At 42.5% G+C, this 20,673-nt stretch overlaps 1 protein-coding gene across 2 annotated transcripts in view; it reads left to right on the top strand.

Annotated features, from left to right (window-relative positions):
- The window catches only part of FRAS1 (Fraser extracellular matrix complex subunit 1), a 522,812-nt gene that overhangs the window by 215,319 nt on the left and 286,820 nt on the right, over window positions 1-20,673 (top strand). For both annotated transcript variants that reach the window (XM_044945743.2, XM_025289852.3), the window contains exons 5-9: window positions 1,059-1,218; window positions 3,661-3,794; window positions 13,937-14,020; window positions 15,668-15,769; window positions 16,272-16,463. In XM_044945743.2, the coding sequence (XP_044801678.2) occupies window positions 1,059-1,218; window positions 3,661-3,794; window positions 13,937-14,020; window positions 15,668-15,769; window positions 16,272-16,463 (672 nt within the window). The remainder of the gene's footprint in view (window positions 1-1,058; window positions 1,219-3,660; window positions 3,795-13,936; window positions 14,021-15,667; window positions 15,770-16,271; window positions 16,464-20,673) is intronic.

Raw genomic sequence — 20,673 nt, 5'->3', positions numbered from 1 at the left:
TGTGTGTAGATGGGCACCCTCACCCATCTAGTGAGGAGTGAGTTGGCTTACTGGTTGGACAGGTGCCTTCTGCTGGCTATCCCACCTTCCCTGGGACCATAAGATCTCTGGGAGAGGAGAGAGAGAGAAGACTGGGGGAAGGGAGAGAGAGGACGGGAGTGTGGATACTCATCAGGGTAAAGGCAAAAGAGAAACAATCGGAGTGTGAGCTGCTGAGAATAATGTAGTTAGTGTAAAGAATTCAGTAGATATGGATGCATGTGTGCATATTTTACTTTGGTCCTCATAGAAGTTTTTTAAATAATGGGATTGGGGTGATTTTTCTTTCATTGTTGTGCTTTTTTGGAATTTTCAAACATAAAATCTTAAGGATAAATATTGCTCAGCTGTGAAAAGGAACACATTTGAGTCAGTTCTAATGAGGTGGATGAACCTAGAGCCTATTATACAGAGTGAAGGAAGTCAGAGAAAGACAAATATTGTACATTAACGCATATGTATGGAATCTAGAAAGATGGTACTGTTAATCCTACGTGCAGGACAGCAAAGGAGACACAGATGTAAAGGACAGACTTTTGGACACAGTGGGAGAAGGGAGGGGATGATTTGAGACAATAACATTGGGAACATATACATTAGCATATGTAAAATAGATGGCTAGTGGGAGTTTGGTGTATGACACAGGGAACCCAAAGCCTATGCTCTGTGACAACCTAGAGGGCTGGGGTGGGGAGGAAGGTGGACGGAGGGAGAGGGCCACATGTATGCCTGTGGCCGATTCATGTTGATATATGGCAGAACCCATCACAATATTGTAAATTAATTATCCTTCATTTAAAATAAATAAAATTTTTAAAAAGGAAAATAAAAATCAGTTGCTAAATTGGTCTCTGCCTTGGAATATTGGAAGCTCTGATGTCAACCTTATAAGCCTAGAGCTTTCTTCTGTCATATTGGAGCTCCATCATTCACTTGTTTAAGAGAAGGCTTGTTTCTGTTTGCTCAAATGCAAGTCTATGTTCTCACAGTAACGTTCTTTTTCTTTTCCTAACACCCAGCACGGGACAGCGTGGGCCTCCTCCCCTTGCAGCACGTGCTCTTGCACTCACGGGGAAGTCCGATGTGCCCCCCAACCGTGCCCACCACTGATGTGTGGACACCAAGAGCTGGAATTCATCCCCGAAGGGAGCTGCTGCCCAGTCTGCGTGGGCCCTGGGAGTGAGTATGAGCTTGTAGAGAGAGACCCTCTTTGCCTGTGGGGTTTGCCTGGTGACATCCCAACTCTTCTCTGTCTTGCCTAGTGTGTGGCTCAAAGATCCCTGACCCCATTCCTTATTGGAACCGAGCCATAGCCTTGCACTTGGCAGGAAGTGATGTTGTAAACCGTGAGGTTGGAACAAATGCTTAAGCTCCATTCCAAACTTAGGGTGCTGAGGCTCTCTGATTTATTACTTTGTCTTGGCCGAATGAAACCCTTTGTGTTCACAGCTCTTGAGAAAAAAAGGAGGAAGGACCAGATCCTTTGATATGATTCCATAAGGCCCAGGTAGTTCCTACGGCTTTTGGTGGACAGAAGAACAAACATCACTTTTCTGGGTATCAGTAGTATCACAACACTAAGTCTGATGGCTGGTCTTTAAGATTTCGTGTCTTTCTCCAAAACACACTGAGCCGGGAGCAGTATTTCATTTGTCTTTATGGCCTCTTTGCTGGAGAGATTATGCCTGCCTATGAACCAAGGCACAGCCCAGCAAGCCAGGCATATGCTTCCAGCCTTCTACTTAGAATTCATGCTTTGGCCAAGTACCCTTTTATTACATTTTAGAGTTATATGTCCCTTTCCATTTTTATAATTAAGTAGCATATACTTCATGACAAATACAAATTATTGTGTATTATATTCTTTCCTGGTGTATAATAGTTCAAATTACTCTTTTTAAGTAGTACCTGGAAGCTACATTGTAATCTTGCCTTTTCCCTTTAAAAAGACTTCTGGCTTCTTTCTGATTCCCAGTTATTCCATTCCTGGCCACCATTTACCCTGGAGAATCATTCCGGGGATTGCAAAGTATGGTAAGGGAATGATGAAAGTAGAGTGCATTCCTCCTGCATTTCAGATGTCACCCACCAGAAAAAGACAGCCAGCCAACTTTGGACCAGATAATCCTTCAAGGAAAATTATTCCAACCACAGTGTTTAGGGATGGGGTGGAGGGTGGGCTGTCTGGGTTTGTGAGCTCCTTTCTTACAGTTTAGGAGAATTTCTGATTGACTTTCCATTAGAAAAATCTATTGGAAGCATTTTTCCTGGAGAGATTGGAGGATCAGCCAGCGCCAACTCCATAATTTCCTGGGTGCATAATAAAAATGCAGGGCCCTTTGTTCAAAAAGCACTTCCCCAGTGGCTCAGACAGTAAAGCGTCTGCCTACCATGTGAGAGACCCTGGTTCAATCCCTGGGTCAGGAAGATTCCCTGGAGAAGGAAATAGCAACCCACTCCAGCACTCTTGCCTGGAAAATCCCATGGATGGAGGAACCTGGTAGGCCACAGTCCTTGGGGTCGCAAAGAGTCGGACGCGACTGAGCGACTTCACTTCACTTGTTCAAAAAGCAGGGTGGGGGAAGCTTTGGGTTTTCTTCCATGATCTTTATCAGCCTGTCGTGTTTTTAATTTGCGGTTAATGTCACCCACCCTCAGGCATGGGCATATTTGCTGGGTGGGTGAGTCCTCCTCAGGCACCCTAGACCCCTCCTGCTACTTGGTGCTTAGGGTGCAGGCACTCCTGAGACACCTGTACCCAGGTATCCAATATGGGTGGAGGGTGGCGGCTTTCACTGGGCACAAATTTGGGCTCAGGCTCCTGAGAACCCAGGAAGGCAAGGAGGCAGGGGGAGGTAGGGCCATTCATGAACTGAGGCTCCAAACCCCTTGCAATGCTACCTTTCCCACCAGACTTCACTTAGGAAACTCAGAGAGAAAGTTGAGAACTCCATACAGTGGCTCCAGAGCTATACCCCAAGCCCAGGGCCCCCTATTTGCACCGTGCCCCAGAGCACAAGACTGTGTGGGACTGCACTGGCATAGATGCAGCCCAGTCCTGAGATCAGTGGTGCAGTTCAGTTCAGTCGCTTAGTCGTGTCCAACTCTTTGTCATCCCATGGACCGCAGCACGCCAGGCCTCCCTGTCCATCACCAACTCCCAGAGTTTACCCAAACGCATGTCCATGGAGTCGGTGATGCCATCCAGCCAACTCATCCTCTCTTGTCCCCTTCTCCTCCTGCTTTCAGTCTTTCCCAGCATCAGGGTCTTTTCAAATGAGTCAGCTCTTCACATCAGGCGGCCAAAGTATTGGAGTTTCAGCTTCAACATCAGTCCTTCCAAAGAACACTCAGTATTGATTTCCTTTAGGATGGACTGGTTGGATCTCCTTGCAGTTCAAGATACTCTCAAGAGTCTTCTCCAACACCACAGTTCAAAAGCATCAATTCTTCAGCGCTCAGCTTTCTTTATAGTTCAGCTCTCACATCCATACATGACTCCTGGAAAAACCATAGCTTTGACTAGACAGACCTTTGTTGGCAAAGTAATGTCTCTGCTTTTTAATATGCTATCTAGGTTGTGCAACACCCTCAGTAACCCTTATTGCTCTAACCTTCCAGAATCCTGTTCCTATGAAGGCCGTGTGTTTCAAGATGGAGAGGACTGGCCACTGAGTCGGTGTGCCAAGTGTGTGTGTAGAAATGGGGTCGCCCAGTGCTTTGCAGCTCAGTGTCCTCCTCTGTTTTGTAACCAGGTAAGGAAGACAGCCTCAGAAGACCCTTCACAGACTGTTAACTTCACTATTTGGGAACCTGGAGTCTCATCTGAGATGATGGCAGGCAGGCCTTGCAAGTACTGAAAACGAGAAGCAAAAGCTGTTTTATTTTCCTTATAGTTTTGGAGACCACCCCTGAGACATTTCTTTTACCCTTAACAGCTACAGATAGGTCTAATTACCAGTCATTGAAGCTAATTGTTACAGAATGAAACTGAGCCTTCAGGATACACACAAAGGAGCCGCCAAAACTCTAGTTGCAGGTGTTCCAAAAATGTCTAGCCAAACATCTGGAAAATTCAGTAAGATGATAGGATTGTTATTGTTTGTCAATATATAGGTACAGACTGCTTTTTAAAGACATATAGATGTTTCTTTGAACTTGATCATCCAGATGTACATGATTTAATTCTTAATGGTTCAAATTACCAAAGGATTTTTTTGTGGGGAGGTTTAAAATAGTGGGAACTTGTTCTTCATTTAAAACTGATCTGAGAAGAGGGTGGGATGTATGGAGAGAATAACATGGAAACATATACTACCATATGTAAAATAGATAGCCAATGGAAATTTGCTGTTTGACTCCAGGAACTCAAGCTGGGGCTGTGCCAGTCTAGAGGCGTGGGATTGGGGGAGGGGAAGTGGGAGGGATGTTTGAGTGGGAGGCGATGTGGGTAGACCTCTGGCTGATTCATGTTGATATTTGGTAGAAATCAACACAATACTGTAAAGCAATTATCCTTTAATTAAAAATAAACAAGTTTATTTATTTTTAAAGTCCTTAAGAAAAGGACTTTACGTGGCCAGAGCTCATTTTCTATAAAAATGTTTTTTAAAAGTAAAACAAACAAACAAAAAAACTGATCGGATTTTCAAAACATTACTCTTTCATACAGATTTGCAGGCGAAAGTCAATTGCAAATAAATTTTGTATCCATGGTATTTTGTAGTTTTTTATTCTTCCAGTAGCTCCCATGGATGTTCCTTGGCAGTTGACAGATAACCATGAAAGGAGCTTGCCTCCAGTTGAAAAATAGCTCATTTTTGATCAGAGAAAAAGCTGGAAGCCAGCATTCAGTTGATACAGAGCAGTACTTTGTGTCAAATAAAACAAAATCAATAACATTGCATATTGTGACAATTGAGCAATATTTTTAAAGGCAGACAAAAGGCAATTAGGCAAGAAATGCTAAATGCCAAATAAAGGAAAAACATATCTAATTGAAAGATCAGATTGCATTACCCACACTACGGCAAATACTGCACACTTATCACGTATCTCCATTCATCATGAAGTCTTGTCCTAGCTTTCAGATTGCAAATGAGCTTCTTGGTAGAGTTGCAGAATATCTTACATTTGAAGATATTGTACTGTTGGAGCATTTTGACTTACACATCCCAGGGTTTAGTCTTTTATGTAAGAAGCTTTAATTAAGCAGTTTTCCACTATTACAATAAGGGAGGTGGGAGGAGGAAAGGAGGAAACACTCCGTTGTGAACCTTCTGCTTCAAGTCTTTAAAAACAACGGTGACTGCATATCATGGGTTAGCTTGGAATACCAGAAAGTGCTGGTTCCCATTTTTTAAAATGCTAAACTCTAGCTTCAAACAGTACTAACTTATAGTTTGCATGGATTAACTTAAAAAGATGAAATTTGTTGCCATACTGTAGAGCTAATTGCTATGCAAGCATTCTGAAGTCTTGACAATAGATTGATTTTAAGCACTCTTGCATCAAGTTTATAGTTTTGCCTTGACATTCAAAAATACCCAACTGTCAGATTATTTAAATCATTTTTCTTGATTTAATATCACTATTAAAACATTGGGTGTTCTGATGATATAAAGAGGCAGTCAATCCTAAAGGAAATCAGTTCTGAATATTCTTTGGAAGGACTGATGCTGAAGCTGAAACTCCAATACTTTGGCCATCTGATGCGAAGAACTGACTCATTTGAAAAGACCCTGCTGCTGGGAAAGATTGAAGGCGGGAGAAGGGAACGACAAAGGATGAGATGGTTGGATGGATTCACTGACTTGATGGACATGAGCTTGAGTAAGCTCCAGGAGTCGGGGATGGACAGGGAAGCCCAGCATGCTGCAGTCTATGGGGTCACAAAGAGTTGGACATGACTGAGTGACTGAACTGAACTGATAGAGTTAGTGCCTTGGTCGGAAACATAATCACTGTCACCATCTAACCATCACCATCCCCACATTTGGGGTATTTATTATGTGATAATCATTAATTTAAAATCTTTTTTATTTTCATAACAAGCTTATGAAGTACGAGTTATTATTATCATCCCGTGTTGCTGTAGACAAAGCTGAGATACAAAGTTTGAATAATCTGCTCAAGGGAAGTATCTGTGCTTCTAACCTAGGCAGCTTGACATTACAACTTCAACAGACCACACTTGAGTTCGATTTTTACCTGTTACACTACATCGCCTCCCCAAATGATGAGTCACATATTGTTTACATCTAATAATCACAAAACAATAATTGCTAACATCATCAATCACGATTGCAAGCATTTTATATGAATTAACTCATTCAGTATTTTTTAAAAAAAGTTCATCAGAAGAAATGTATTTCCAGTCTTGAGCCCTAAAAAAATTTGATTTTTAAAATAAAGTGGTTTTTTTTTTTAATTGTAAAAGGACATAATCACTGTCCTTTTGTGTCACTGTGTTCATTAAGGAAAGCTTGAAAAAAGCAGTAAAGGAACTGATCATCCATATTTCTACCATTCAAAAAGATCATAGTAGAACTTTTTTTAAATTCATTCCAATTTTTTGGTAGGCAAATATGGATATATTTGCATAGTTATAATCAGATTTTTGGAGTTAGTGATTATCTCTGATAAAAGGAGTAATTCCTGTGTTCAAATAAGGGGTTGTTCCCTTGGTGGGTGGTATAAATTCACACTGAAATTGCTTGCCTTCAGCTTTTGTCCAGATGCCATGTGAACAGAGGCCTTTGTTCATATTTTTGTAGGCTTGTTAAAATGATCTGTTCAGTCTGATGAGAGTTCTTCCTGTGGCTCTATTACCACTTTTTTTTTCCAATACCACCATTTTCCCATTCCCAATATTGATTAATCTAAGTAAATTGAACATCATCTTCAGGTATTTTCTTAAAAAGGTGAAAAATTGTTATGTCTTTCGAGCCACTGACGTGTTGTAGAATTATTTCCTATTTGCCTATACTCATGAAAGATTATTTGTCGGGGTCCAAAATTTAAGGAGATTATAATCTCCTTTCCACTGAATTCTGGAATTTAGTGTCACGGAGGAGTCAGAGGTGGGTCTGTTTTCTATTCTGTTATATCAATTAGTTTACTTTGTTGAATTTTTGCAAGATGTTTCTTTATCTTTATAATTAAGACATTTCCCCAGGGTATTTCTAAGGAAGGTGTCTTTTCACATATTTTACCTAGAGTATTGTGAATCCCTTTCAGTCTGTATTCCATGTGTGAAATGTTTTCTTTAGTTCTGGCCTTGATTAGTCATGTCTGTTTCAATTATGCTCAGTTCTCAGAAACACCTATGATTCTTAGACTGCTCCTCTACCATCTCCCCTCATTACTGGTCATGTTCTGCCTCACTGTTTTCACTTTTGTGTCTTTGCTCTGCATTATGGGGAGAGTTTCTTGAGTTTGTGTTTCCTGCCTCCATATTGATTTTAATTTGATGATTTCTTTAATTTTCTTTTAATTCTTCCTTCTTTCTCCTATCATTGGTTCTTCTAATTTTTTAAAATTCCAGTGCTTTCTCTTTCTATATTGCTTTTTGCTTCTTTAATAAAGACTGCATTTTCTTCTGCCTTACTCAAGTTGCAAAATGGTTTTAAAATATTTTATTTGAAATCCTGCAGTATGTAGGTTTCAGAAATCTGCCCTTTCTGTGAATCTTCAGAGTATTATTACTCTTTGCTTGTGCTTTAGGAATTCCCCCCAAGTTCCTTTCTTTCTATTTGCTCAGCCTTAGAGAAATCTGTTCATACGCAGTGCTTCAAAGCTGCAAAGGTAAACAGCATGCCCTTGGCTAATACCCGCTTCTTGGGTTCATTGTTGTTGTTCAGTCATTAGGTGATGTCTGACACTTTACAACCCCATAAACTGCAGTACAGCAGGCTTCCCTGTCCTTGACAATATCCCTGAGTTTGCTCAAACTCATGTCCATTGAGTCAGTGATGCCCTCCAACTATCTCATCCTCCATCACCCCCATCTCCTCCTGCCTATAATCTTTCCCAGCATCGTGGTCTTTTCCAATGAGTCAGCTCTTCACATCAGGTGGTTAACATATTGGAGCTTCAGCTTCAGCATCAGTCCTTCCAATTAATATTCAGCATTGATTTCCTTTAGAATTGACTGGTTTGATCTCCTTGCAGTCCAAGGGACTCTCAAGCACCTTCTCCAGAGCATCAATTCTTTGGCGTTCAACCTTCTTTATGGTCCAACTCTCACATCCATATATGACTAATGGAAAAACCATTCTTTTGACTATACAGACCTTGGTTGGCCAGGTGAAGTCTCTGCTTTTTAATATGCTGTCTAGCGACTTCACTTTCACTTTTCACTTTCATGCCTTGGAGAAGGAAATGGCAACCCACTCCAGCGTTCTTGTCTGGAAAATCCCAGGGATGGGGGAGCCTAGTGGGCTGCCGTCTATGGGGTCGCACAGAGTCAGACACGACTGAAGCAACCCAGCGGCAGGTTTGTCACCGCTTTTCTCCCAAGGAGGAAGTGTCTTTTAATTGTGTGGCTGAAGTCACTGTCTTCAGTGATTTTGGAGCCCAAGAAAATAAAGGTCTAAGTGCTAAGAAAGGTGTGTGTTTCCTTGACCAAGGGTCTGGCCAGTTTTAACTTAATGTTGCTCTACTTTACTGAGATCAGACTTTTTGCTGTCTCTACTGCCCAATTTTCTTAAATTTTGAATTCATGAAACATAAAACTCTAATCTCTAGTTTGCAAGAGTTCTCACCATGTTTCTTGGTGACTATGTGCTTTACATTTGGGGTATCCTCGTCCCCATTTTTTAAAATCACTTCCTCTACCTCCCCCAATGCACATATTTCCCATTCATTTTGTTATCTTTCTTTTTCTTTCTTTTTTTACATGATGGGCTCTGATTAGATGTAGAAAGGGAGGTGAAGGCTACAGTGGGCACTCTGATGGCTTCAGATAGTAGTGGCCACACACTGTGGGGACGAGCCATGTTATGTTTGGCACTAAGAGTCAGAGAGTTCAGAGGAAGTGATGATTCTCATTTCTATTTGGCTAACAAAGCAAAGAAAGGCCACCAAAATTCTAATGGTCAGTGCAGCCCCTCTTGGCACTAGCAGGAGGTTGTCTGTTCTCCTTTTTGATGGCACAGTTTTCATCTCATTTTTATATTTTCAGAGGTATCATAGGAGAAGATACTTTGTGACGAACTATTAGCCATACTATACTATAAAGTTTATCATAGTATTTTAATTTAAGGAATATGGTAAACCACAATTAAATACAGTTGACCCTTAAACAGCCTGGTTTGAACATATGCAGATGTTGTCAATAGTAGATAGTACAATACCCTATGATCCATAGCTGGTTGAATCCATAGATGCGGAACCACAAATGCAGAGGAAACGTGGATACCTAGGACTGACTAAAAATTACATTCCAATTTTCAATTGCATGATGGGTCAGTTCCCCTTACCTCTATTGGTTCAAGGGTCAACTGTATATCCTTAATGGTGGCCCTATCCCAAATTATAATGACTTTAATCATACATATTTTTTTTTGTACTGAACTCCTGTGATTACTGAGGGTACTATATTAGACTTAGAGTTGGCAAATTTTTCCTGTAAAGAGCCAGATAGTGAATGTTTTCAGCTTGGTGTTCCATGTAGTTGGAACAACTACTCAACTCTGCCATTACAGCACAGAAACATCCACAGGTAACATGTACATGAGTGTAGGTGGCTGTGCTCTAGTCAAAGCTTATGGAAGTTGGTGGTGGGCTGGACTTGGCCATTTGTCTGTAGTGTGCTGGTCCCTGTGTAGTCTATAGGTTTGGAAAGGCAAATCCATGAGTTGGAGGTGATGGAATTCCAGCTGTGAAAGTGTGTTAGTTGCATAGTCTTGTCTGACTCTTCGTGACTCCATGGACTGCAGTCCACTAGACTCCTCTGTCCGTGGGATTCTCCATGCAAGAGTACTGGAGTGGGTTGCTGTTCCCTTCTCAAGAGGATCTTCATGTCCTAGGAATTGAACCCCAGTCTCCTGCACTGCAGGCAGATTCTTTACCATCTGAGCCACCAGGGATGAAAACAATGCCAGCTGAGCTACTTAAATGCCTAAAAGATGATGCTGTTAAAGTGATGCACTCAGTATGTCAGCAGATTTGGAAAACTCAGCAGTGGTCACAGGACTGGAAAAGATCAGTTTTCATTCCAGTTCCAAAGAAGAGCAATGCGATAGAATGTTCAAAGTCCATACGATTGCACTCATTTCACATGCTAGCAAGGTAATACTAAAAATCCTTCAAGCTAGACTTCAGAAGTATATGAACCGAAAACATCCAGATGTACAAGCTGTATTTAGAAAAGACAGAAGAACCGGAGATCAAATTATCAACATCTGTTGGAAGATAGAGAAGGCAAGGGAATTCCAGAAAAAGCATCTATTTCTGCTGCATTAACTGCGCTAAAGCCTTTGACTGTGTGGAAAGCAAACTGTGGAATACCAGACAGTATTCCACTTAAAGTGATGGGGATACCAGACCACCTTACCTGTCTCCTGAGAAACCTGTATGCAGGACAAGAAGCAACAGTTAAACCGTATGTGGAACAATGGACAGGTTCCAAGTTAGAAACGAGTACGTCAAAGCTGTATACTGTAACCCTGCTTATTTAACTTATATGCGAGTTCAGTTCAGTTCAGTTCAGTTACTCAGTTGTGTCCGACTCTTTGCGACCCCATGAATCACAGTTACTGAAGAATGAATATGACATCAGAGATAACTTTATTTTTACTTCCTTGCTGAAATTTTATTAAACTCAAGAGCTGAGGTCAAGGAATGCTCAATTATTTCAACCCATGTCGAATTTTCACATACTCTATGATACATCAATTGTCATAATATTTTTTATAGATTCATCCAGTAATAAAAGTAACCTAGTACAGAGAAAACAGTTGTCATTTTAATTCCAGTGATTCAGGTGTTTAAAATTAATCCCTAATAGAGAGTAATGCATTAATCTAGCTGATCATATGTAATTGGGTTAAAATAACCACAGGCATGACTGGAACTTTCCATGAAAAATTAAGGTTATTTGACACCCTCCACCACCCTCACCTTCCCCCAAGTACCCTGGCCTTATTTTCTTGCAGAGTGAAATCCATATGGATTATGATAGTGGAAGTGAGAGACAGATTCAAGGGATTAGCTCTGATAGACAGAGTGCCTGATGAACTATGGATGGAGGATCGTGAGATTGTACAGGAGGCAGTGATCAAGACCATCCCCATGAAAAAGAAATGCAAAAAGGCAAAATGGTTGTCTGAGGAGGCCTTACAAATAGCTGAGAAAAGAAGAGAAGTGAAAAGCAAAGGAGAAAAGGAAAGATATATCCATTTGAATGCAGAGTTCCAAAGAATAGCAAGGAGAGATAAGAAAGCCTTCCTCAGTGATCAATGAGAAAGGTCTCATCACTTCATGGCAAATAGATGGGGAAACAATGGAAACAGTGAAAGACTTTATTTTCTTGGGCTCCAAAATCATTGCAGATGGTGACTGCCGCCATGAAATTAAAAGACACTTGCTCCTTGGAAGAAAAGCTATGACCCACCTAGACAGCATATTAAAAAGCAGGGATATTACTTTGCCGACAAAGGTCTGTCTAGTCAAAGCTGTGGTTTTTCCAGTAGTCATGCATGGATGTGAGAATTGGACTATAAAGAAATTTGAGTGCTGAATTGATGCTTTTGAACTGTGGTGTTGGAGAAGACTCTTGAGAATCCCTTGAACTGCAAGGAGATCAACCCAGTCAATCCTAAAGGAAACCAGTCCTGAATATTCATTGGGAGGACTGACGCTGAAGCTGAAACTCCAATACTTTGGCCACGTGATGTGAAGAACTGACTCATTTTAAAAGACCCTGATGCTGGGAAAGATTGAAGGCGGGAGGAGAATGGGATGACAAAGGATAAGATGATTGGATGGTATCACCAATTCAATGGACATGAGTCTGAGTAAACTCCCGGAGTTGGTGATGGACAGGGAAGCTTGGTGTGCTGCAGTCCATGGGTCGAAAAGAGTTGTACATGACGGAGTGACTGAACTGAACTGAATGATTATGCAATCTCATTATCTGCTTTATGTGAGAAGAAGGGCAGATAACTGTTCAGGAGGTATCTTCTGTATAACTTCTACCACTTCTTTGTAATTGAAACTTGGTTTATTCTAATCTTCCTTCTTTTGGCTTTAATTTGCCTTCCTTTCTTCCATTTTAAAAGCTGTAGTGATGTCAAAATGAGAAGCTGATTCTTTGTCTTCTCATTGTTGTGAAAATTCTTTTTAGGGCAGCAGAGACAAAGAGTCTGATATTCTGGGGGTGGGTGCGGTAGAGCTGAGACTGTAGGAATAAGGAGGTGGGGTGTCCCTTGGGCATTTAACGTTTGTCACCCATATTTCTCTGCACTGCCATATTCCTATTAATAGATATCTCAGGGTGTGACTGATTTTTTTTTTTCATGTTAAAGTGAATAAAGTGAAAGTGTTTGTCACTCATTTGTGTCCGACTCTTTGGGACCCGCTTGATTATAACTCACCAGGCTCCTCTGTCCATGAAATTCTCTAGGCAAGAGGACTGGTTTGGATTGCCATTCCCTTTTCCAGGGAATCTTCCCGACCCACAGATTAAACCTGGGTCAAGATACTTAAGGGCATGATAGATTTTTTTCATGTTAAGGACCTCCCTCATGCATACAGTTGAACGTGTGGATTCACATAAAGTTCAAGAAGAATGGTGAGATAGTTTATCAAGGGAAGGATCCCCTCACTTTGAGATTAGTGCTAATTCAGCAGGAGTGTAAATGTTCTGAAGTGTTGAAATGGCTGATATTCTGAGGTCCTCTCTGCCAATCATTTACCATTACCGGTCACCTTGGACAAGGTGTCTCTGTGACCTTGGGCAAATTCCATAACCTTTCTGGTTTTCACTTTGCTTGTTTTAAAAGGGGAATAAGAGTCCCTATTTCACAGGTTCACATAAAGTACCTAGAACAGTACCTGGCAAACAAAATCTACTCTTCTTTTTATTATTTAAAGTTGGGATATAGTTGCTTTACAGTGTTGTGTTGGTTTCTGCTGCCCAGTGAAGTGAATGAGCTAAATATATGTATATATCTATGTATATTCCCTCGGAGAAGGCAATGGCACCCCACTCCAGTACTCTTGCCTGGAAAGTCCCATGGATGGAAGAGCCTAGTGGGCTGCAGTCCATGGGGTCGCTAAGAGTCGGACACAACTGAGCAACTTCACTTTCACTGTTCTCTTTCATGCACTGGAGAAGGAAATGGCAACCCACTCCAGTATTCTTGCCTGGAGAATCCCAGGGACGGGGGAGCCTGGTGGGCTGCCGTCTATGGGGTCGCACAGAGTCGGACACGACTGACGCGACTTAGCAGCAGCAGCATGTATATTCCCTCTCTCTTGGACCTCCCCCCCACCCCCCTCACATCCTACCCATCTGGGCATAAACCCTGAGAAACCATAATCAAAAAGACACATGCACCTCAGTATTCACTGCAGCACTGTTTACAATAGCCAGGACTTGGACGCAACCTAGATGTCCAAGGAAGTACTATTCTTATTGCTATTAGCTGTGCTTTTATGTGTTCTTAGAAGTAGCTGAGAGTTGAGGAATGTGCAAACTTCTCAAGTTACACTGCCCTGAGAAGTGCTAATTCTTATCAAAGCACCAGGTGACTAATAAATACTAAAGAAGAGGAAATTGCTATTTCTGGCTGCTTTGAGGCACATGTTTGAGTTGGCTGTGAGTGGAGTTTTCCTACTGTTGTGGATTTTATTAATATCGCTTTCTGCTGGACTCTTTTTGGGGTGTTAGGATGAAACTGTACTCCGCGTCCCTGGAAAATGTTGTCCACAGTGCTCTTCGCGGTCGTGCTCTGCTGCTGGCCAAGTGTACGAGGTAAGCTTCCATGTGCCCCTCGTAGGTGTTGTGACACGCGTGCTTACACATCTGCTCACTGCCTTGCTAACCATCATTCCTTCCCCGCCCTCATCTGACTCTGTGCCAGCATTAGTAACTCAGTACATAAACGGCTTTTTTCTTCTCTTCATGGAAAGCCTTTCTGAAAAAATTAAATCGGAGAGTATTAGGAATATAAAAGAATGTGCTGGCAAGCAGCACCTGGTTCATGAACTGTGGTGAACTCTCTGTTCACACTTCTTGAAGGGAAAAAGGAGTACCATTGGTTACTGTCAGTGGACACTTAACCTGGAGCCTCTGGGAATATCTGTCTGGGTTGGACTTTATGCACTGATATTCAAAGGCAGTGTCTCCTGACTTACAGTGATGTTGGGAGCAATGTGGGGTGGGAGGAGAGAGAGGGAAGGGCAAGGAGTCTGGTGGTGGTGGAGCCTGCAAGCTTAAAAGTGCTATTGGGACAGTGTAGGTGACTACCCGGCGCAGAGTAGGCACCAAACGAAAGTGAGTTCAACAAATTGAGCAAATGAATGTTCTGTCTTGGGAGTGCCCAGCTGCACCAAAAGAAGGTTACATTATTCTAAAGCAAAGAATCTATCAAAAATAAACCCAACTACTTCCCTTGCTTACCAGTCATTCTGAGGAAAAGTAAATAGAAATTGTGATTTTTGACTCTCAGCAGAGAACCTGGAAGAGTATTAGGGGATGAATGACATAAATTCTAGATGGGTCCCTTGAAGTCTAGATGAAAAGAACTCATGGGGAAATGATTTTTCTATATACTAGATCTCTGCTGTCTAATACAGTAGACACATACATGCTAGATTATTTCCTCCTGGAAGGAAGAGCCTCTACATCTGTTACGGTGTTTCAGGCTGCCAGCAACAGAAATGCTCTTCTAAATGTGCCTAAGATGAAACATTTATGACCTCACATAGCAGGAAGCCCAGAGGTGGGAAAGTCGCAGGGTTGGTCAGGTCTCCATGATGTTGTCTTTTGATCTCTGCACTCTCCCATCCTCAGCATGTTGGCATTTGCTTTCTGGCTTGTCCCCTCATGTTCCAGCCATTGTGTCTTCCACAGCTTCAGGCAGCTCGTCCTCACCCACTCATTACTTAAGCCTGATGGAAGAAAGGGGTGGGCTTTTCTTCTTTTATGGGGTGAGGAGTGTCCTTTCCTCAACCTCTAGCACTCTTCCCCTGGGGTCCCCTTGGTGGGGGACTAAGTCTGTGGGCTGGCTGCAAGGGAAGCTGGGAAAGTGAGTATGTGGCCATGAGAACTGGGTCTCTCAGCAAAGAAGAGCTAAAGAAAAACCATCAATTAGCCAGCAACACTGACTTCCTATGACGCTCAGTGTTCCCAGCCTCTGTGTACCTAGCATAAAGCAGGCAGGCCCTCAAGGCATCTGCAGAATGAATCTAGTTGAATGAGAATGAATCCAAAGTTCTCTTTGGACATTTCCTGACTTTTTTTCTTAGAGCCTCTTGCTGTGTGAATGTTATCATTTCTCAGGATTATATTCAGTGTGACTCAATTGAAAACTAATAAAAAGTTGTGTGTCTTATGTGCCTCAGGTTTCTATTTGCTACATGTGACATTTGATTTTCTATTTTTTCCCCCTTTCTTCAGCATGGAGAGCAGTGGCATGAAAATGCCTGCACCACGTGTACATGTGACCAGGGCGAGGTCAGGTGTCACAAACAGCCCTGCCCTCCATTAAGATGCGAAAAGGTATTTGGGAGTGTGCAGCTTGATTCTCCAACTTTTATCGAGGTCATTTTTGAAATGCATTTCTTAGTCCATTGTGTCCCTTGAAAGAGAAAATGTTATGATGCTCAGATTATGAGATAGAGGTAGGAAGCACCTGCCTCCCAGGAAGGACGTAGGGGTGGAGGGGAACCTGCCTCCATGTGGGGAGGTGGGGTAAGGGAAAGTGAAAGTGTTACTTGCTCCGTCATGTCCGACTTTTTGCGACCTCATGAACTGTAGCCCGTAAGGCTCCTCTGTCCATGGGATTCTCCAGGCAAGAATACTGGAGTGGGTTGCCATTTCCTTCTCCAGGAGATCTTCCCTGCAGGGATCAAACCCGGATATCCTGCATTTCAGGCAGACTCTTTCCCATCTGAGCCACCAGGGAACCGTGTACAAACTTCGTGTTTTATGTCTTTTTGCTCCGATGCTTTGGCGCCCTCCTGACCACTACCCTTCCCCTCCCTTCTCTCTGCTTCCTCAGGGTCAGAGACGGGCTCGGCTTCAGGGGCAATGCTGTGAGGACTGTGTGTCTCCTGCTGGAAGCTGCTCGCACAGAGGGCTCGTGCGATACCAGGATGATATGTGGAAGGCCTCGGCCTGTGAGTTCTGCATGTGTGACCGTGGCCAAGTGATCTGCCAGACTGCAGAGTGTGCCAAAGTGGAGTGTGCCCGGGTAAGGAATGCAGGCATCTCTGTTTGGACTTGAAACCCTCTCTGCAGCAGGATCGGTGGTCCCCCACCTGTTCCCTCCTGTCCCTTCCCAGCAGGGGGGACAGCCAGGTTTGAGCCAGGGCTCAATTTCAAGTTGTCTCCTAGCACGGAGCTTCTGTAGTGTAAACGTTACTTTCTGTTCAGATTGGCTTGGAACAGCTAGCCTGGAGCTGTTAGCTCTTGGTGCAGCTGGTTAGATGGGAAGCCCTGAGCCAGAGACACGGACACAGAAAGGGATGACGTGGACAGGAGCCTAACAGTCAGCACAGCTGGGCCTCGTCGTTGGTGGCTCCCCAGCTCAGCCTGGTTCTGAAGCCGAGTCCGCATGTGCTCTGAGGGTCCAGCTTCTATCACAGGCCCCACTGGCAGCTTTTAGTGGTGAGCCGGCACCTGGAGGCTCTTCCTGTGAATCAGGAAAGAAAATGAAATGTGTCTATGTTTTTGTTTTAAAAAGGCACGGAGGAAGACCCCATAAATAATTAACTCTGTTGACCTCCACGGACTCGTGCCATCTGCAGAATTTCTAGAATCTTTTAACAAAGTAGCCTGTGTTTGGACTGTAGATATATATGGTAGGGAAATTGCTTTTTTTATTTTCCCTTTGAACTCAATTTTGACCCACTGCAAAACAAATTGCTTTCAAAGCTGTCTCCCTCTCCCTGGCCGCTCCCATCCGCCCCACCAGTTTCCCGCGGGGTTGTGAACTTGAGTGGATGAGGGGAGCTAGGAAGATCTGAAGCACGGGGTGTCTGTGAAAGCATTTTTCTTTCTTGTTCTCCCCCACGTCTCAGCTCCTCTTGACATGGCTCCTGGGGAGGAACAGCCTATCGAACAGGGCTGTCAGCGACAGATCTCTTTTTCATGTTGCCTCCTACTTCAGTGTCTCAGCAGAGCTGAGACACATTTAGTTAAAGAGGGCCTTGCCTTTCACAGATTTATTTCCCTCCACATGCCTTTTCATCTCTCTTCTTCATGTCAGGGGAATCAGATTGGTTGGATGAAGATGAGAAAAACCCTGGTCAGGGCCCTCTTCTGTTTCCCTCTCTCTCTCTCTCTCTTGGGCCAAGACTGGGCTTCCTGGCCTTGGCAGTCTGCCCAGAGGATGCTGGGATATTTCCAAGGTTTTAATTTGTCTGATATCCCAGTGTTTGTGGAAAATCAGGGAGAGGTGATCCTTGTAGGGTGGGTCCCTTAACCACCTAGTTTCAGTCAGATCTATAGCAAGAGTCTCACTCACAGGAAATAATCTGCCGCGCCCTCCCCCCCCCCCCCCCCCCCCTCCTCCAGTGTTAATGCATTTGCGAGTGCCTGCCAGTCTCATGGCTCCTGCTGTAGTGGGGTAAGCCAGGCCCTCTCCTCTGTTCTTAGGGAGGTGGGGAGCAGCCGCTGAAGCCAGGGGCATGGGTCTCAGTGTTCTGCAGGTCACCCCATGGCACTGTCTCACCTGCCTCTCATTCTCCGCCCAGGCCCACTTGTCTTCTCTTTATGAATTGAGTTCTAATGCCTTTGGCCTATTTCTCCAGATCTTTCATCAATTAGCACATATTGTTTGAAGACCCTGGATTCTACACTGAATGTACTACCAGATGGGAAATTTTAACCAAAACTAAACCGTGCAAAAAAATATCCCTCAGCCTTCTTTCTATGCCATACTTCTGTAAATAGCTACGCTTAATGACCTTGAGCAAAAGTCACTTAAGTGTCTTTCCTGGTGGCTCAGATGGTAAAGAATATGCCTGCAATGCAGGAGACATGCGTTCGATCCCTGGGTCAGGAAGGTCCCCTGGAAAAGGGAATGGCAACCCACTGCAGTATTCTTGCCTGGAGAATTTGATAGAGATTGCCTGACAGGCTACAGTCCATGGGATCGCAAAGAATCGGACACGACTGAGTGACTAACACTTTCATTTTCTCAATGACCTTGTGAAAGCCTGGGATACTCACTTTTGAACTTCTGTGTAGCTTGGAGATAACAGGATGAATAAGATACATTTTAATCTCAAGAGTTCCCAGGCTTTTTGAGGGAAATAGGATATATACATAGGAATTATAATATGCAATGACACCAATGATTAGGAATTAACATGAATAAAATGCATTAGGAGCACCTGGAGAAAATGATGACATTTGCCAAGGCGAGCAGTAAAAGTACACTGTTGGTATTTTTACTCAATTCTACCCCACTTTCTGCCTATTCTAAGATATATCAAGGTCATTTGATTTCTAATCTTCATACCAAAGGTAGAATAAGTCTGTGTCTCTATCCACAAAGGTGCAGAAAAGTAAACTTCTAGAGAAAGAGGCAAAATTGTGCAGCATCACCATTGTAATAATTATTGCATTGTTATCAACAGTAATATTATGATAGCATTGAAATAGCAAACAGTTTTTCTTTGTTGAAAAAGGAGCAAGTGGCATGACCTTTGTCATTGATGTATAAAACTAAATCCCTAGACACTGAAATATAAGTAAATCAGCAGTAGAATAGCGTAACACGATGATTTCCATGTTTCTATATTTAGTATTATCTTTGAGCATGAATTCAAATGAAGAAGTCAATTTGCCATTTTTTTTAAAGACCTCACATTCATATATGAGAGATAAAATGGTAAGGGAATAAAAGTTTCTAGCAAAAGACATGGAAGAAGGTAGTCATGCCATGAGGTGCTTTTCCCTTCTCCAGCAGAGGAAAATTCCCTCAAAAGAATGTTTTCTCTTCCAGTGGGCATGTTGGTGGGATGACAAAGTCTCTATCTGGTGGATGGATACTGGTGTGATTCAATGGTGAGGGGTTAGCAGATTCCATCTGGCCTATGCAGCAGAATCCTCTTAAAAAGAAGAGTTAGTTTTGTTTCACAAAGCAATTTTTCTCAAAGCCAAAGTCTGATGCTAATTGGAGCAAGCTCCTGATCGCAGTGAACTGATGCAGTTTGGGGCATCCAGATGTCTATAAATAGCAAATCTATTTAGAACTTCCTGCCTCACCGAAACTGCATCCTTACTCACCAGGAGCAGGGCTAGTGGTTATTTTCAAGAGCTTTTGAAAACTCAGAAAAGCTACCTTCTTTGCCTTATTGGAGTGACGCAGGCTCCATTTTCAGTTTTGTGTGTCTGTATTGTAATACGCACTCAAGACGGAGAAGGCGATGGCACCCCACTCCAGTATTCTTGCCTGGAAAATCCCATGGACGGAGGAGCCTGGTGGGTTGCAGTCCATGGGGTCGCTGAGTTGGACATGACTGAGCAACTTCCCTTTCACTTTTCACTTTCATGCACTGGAGAAGGAAATGGCAACCCACTCCAGTGTTCTTGCCTGCAGAATCCCAGGGACGGGGGAGCCTGGTGGTCTGCCATCTATGGGGTCGCGCAGAGTCGGACACGACTGAAGCGACTCAGCAGCAGCAGCAGCAGGCATTCAAGAATGTCTCATGCATTTCAACTTTAATAGAAGTACGCGTACTCTGTCTTGTTTCAAAACATTGTTTTAAGTGACTTAGATTACACGTTTATAAACCCCTTTATATGCTTGGAAAGCAAATGTCTCTGTGTTTGTGGGTTAGGCTTTCACTACCAGCTGATTTGTCACGTTTCTGCAAAACAATCTATATGTAAATACGTCTGCTCCCTGTAGCACCCTCTGACTGGCATGAAATTTTGAGGAATGGTGATCTATCTAACCCCTTCCTTTTTGAAATAACTTTTTAGATATTATAAAAATTATGGTCATTCATATATTTTTGTATTGCTTTTAAAAGTGATAGTTTCATTAAAATAATACATATTCACTTAGAAAATTGAAGGCTCAAGAGAAGTAAAAAAGAGACTTTAAAATCCATTCGTGATGCTACAGGTGAAAGACAACCAATGCTTTTCTTTCATATTTTTATTTAGTGCACAGTGTTTTTAAACATAAATAGTGTGATTATTCTGTTTATGCAATTTTATATTATTCAGTTTTTACTTAAACATGGTTTTTACACTTCAAATGTAATATAGATCACAAGTTAAATAATGTCTTCATGTAAAGAAACATCATCATTTTTTAAAAAGTAGATACATCTTTAGAAAGTGGGAAGTGTTTTAAAGAATACTCTTTAGCCTACAGATACTATATGCTACTATAGCAGATTTCCTGGGAGGTAGGACTTATGTTTAATGAAATTATGTTTTCT

Source organism: Bubalus bubalis, chromosome 7 (genome assembly GCF_019923935.1).
Source record: "Bubalus bubalis isolate 160015118507 breed Murrah chromosome 7, NDDB_SH_1, whole genome shotgun sequence".
Classification (NCBI taxonomy): domain Eukaryota; kingdom Metazoa; phylum Chordata; class Mammalia; order Artiodactyla; family Bovidae; genus Bubalus; species Bubalus bubalis.
Note: the sequence above shows the minus strand (reverse complement) of the source record. Positions and strands in the feature narration are given on the sequence as shown.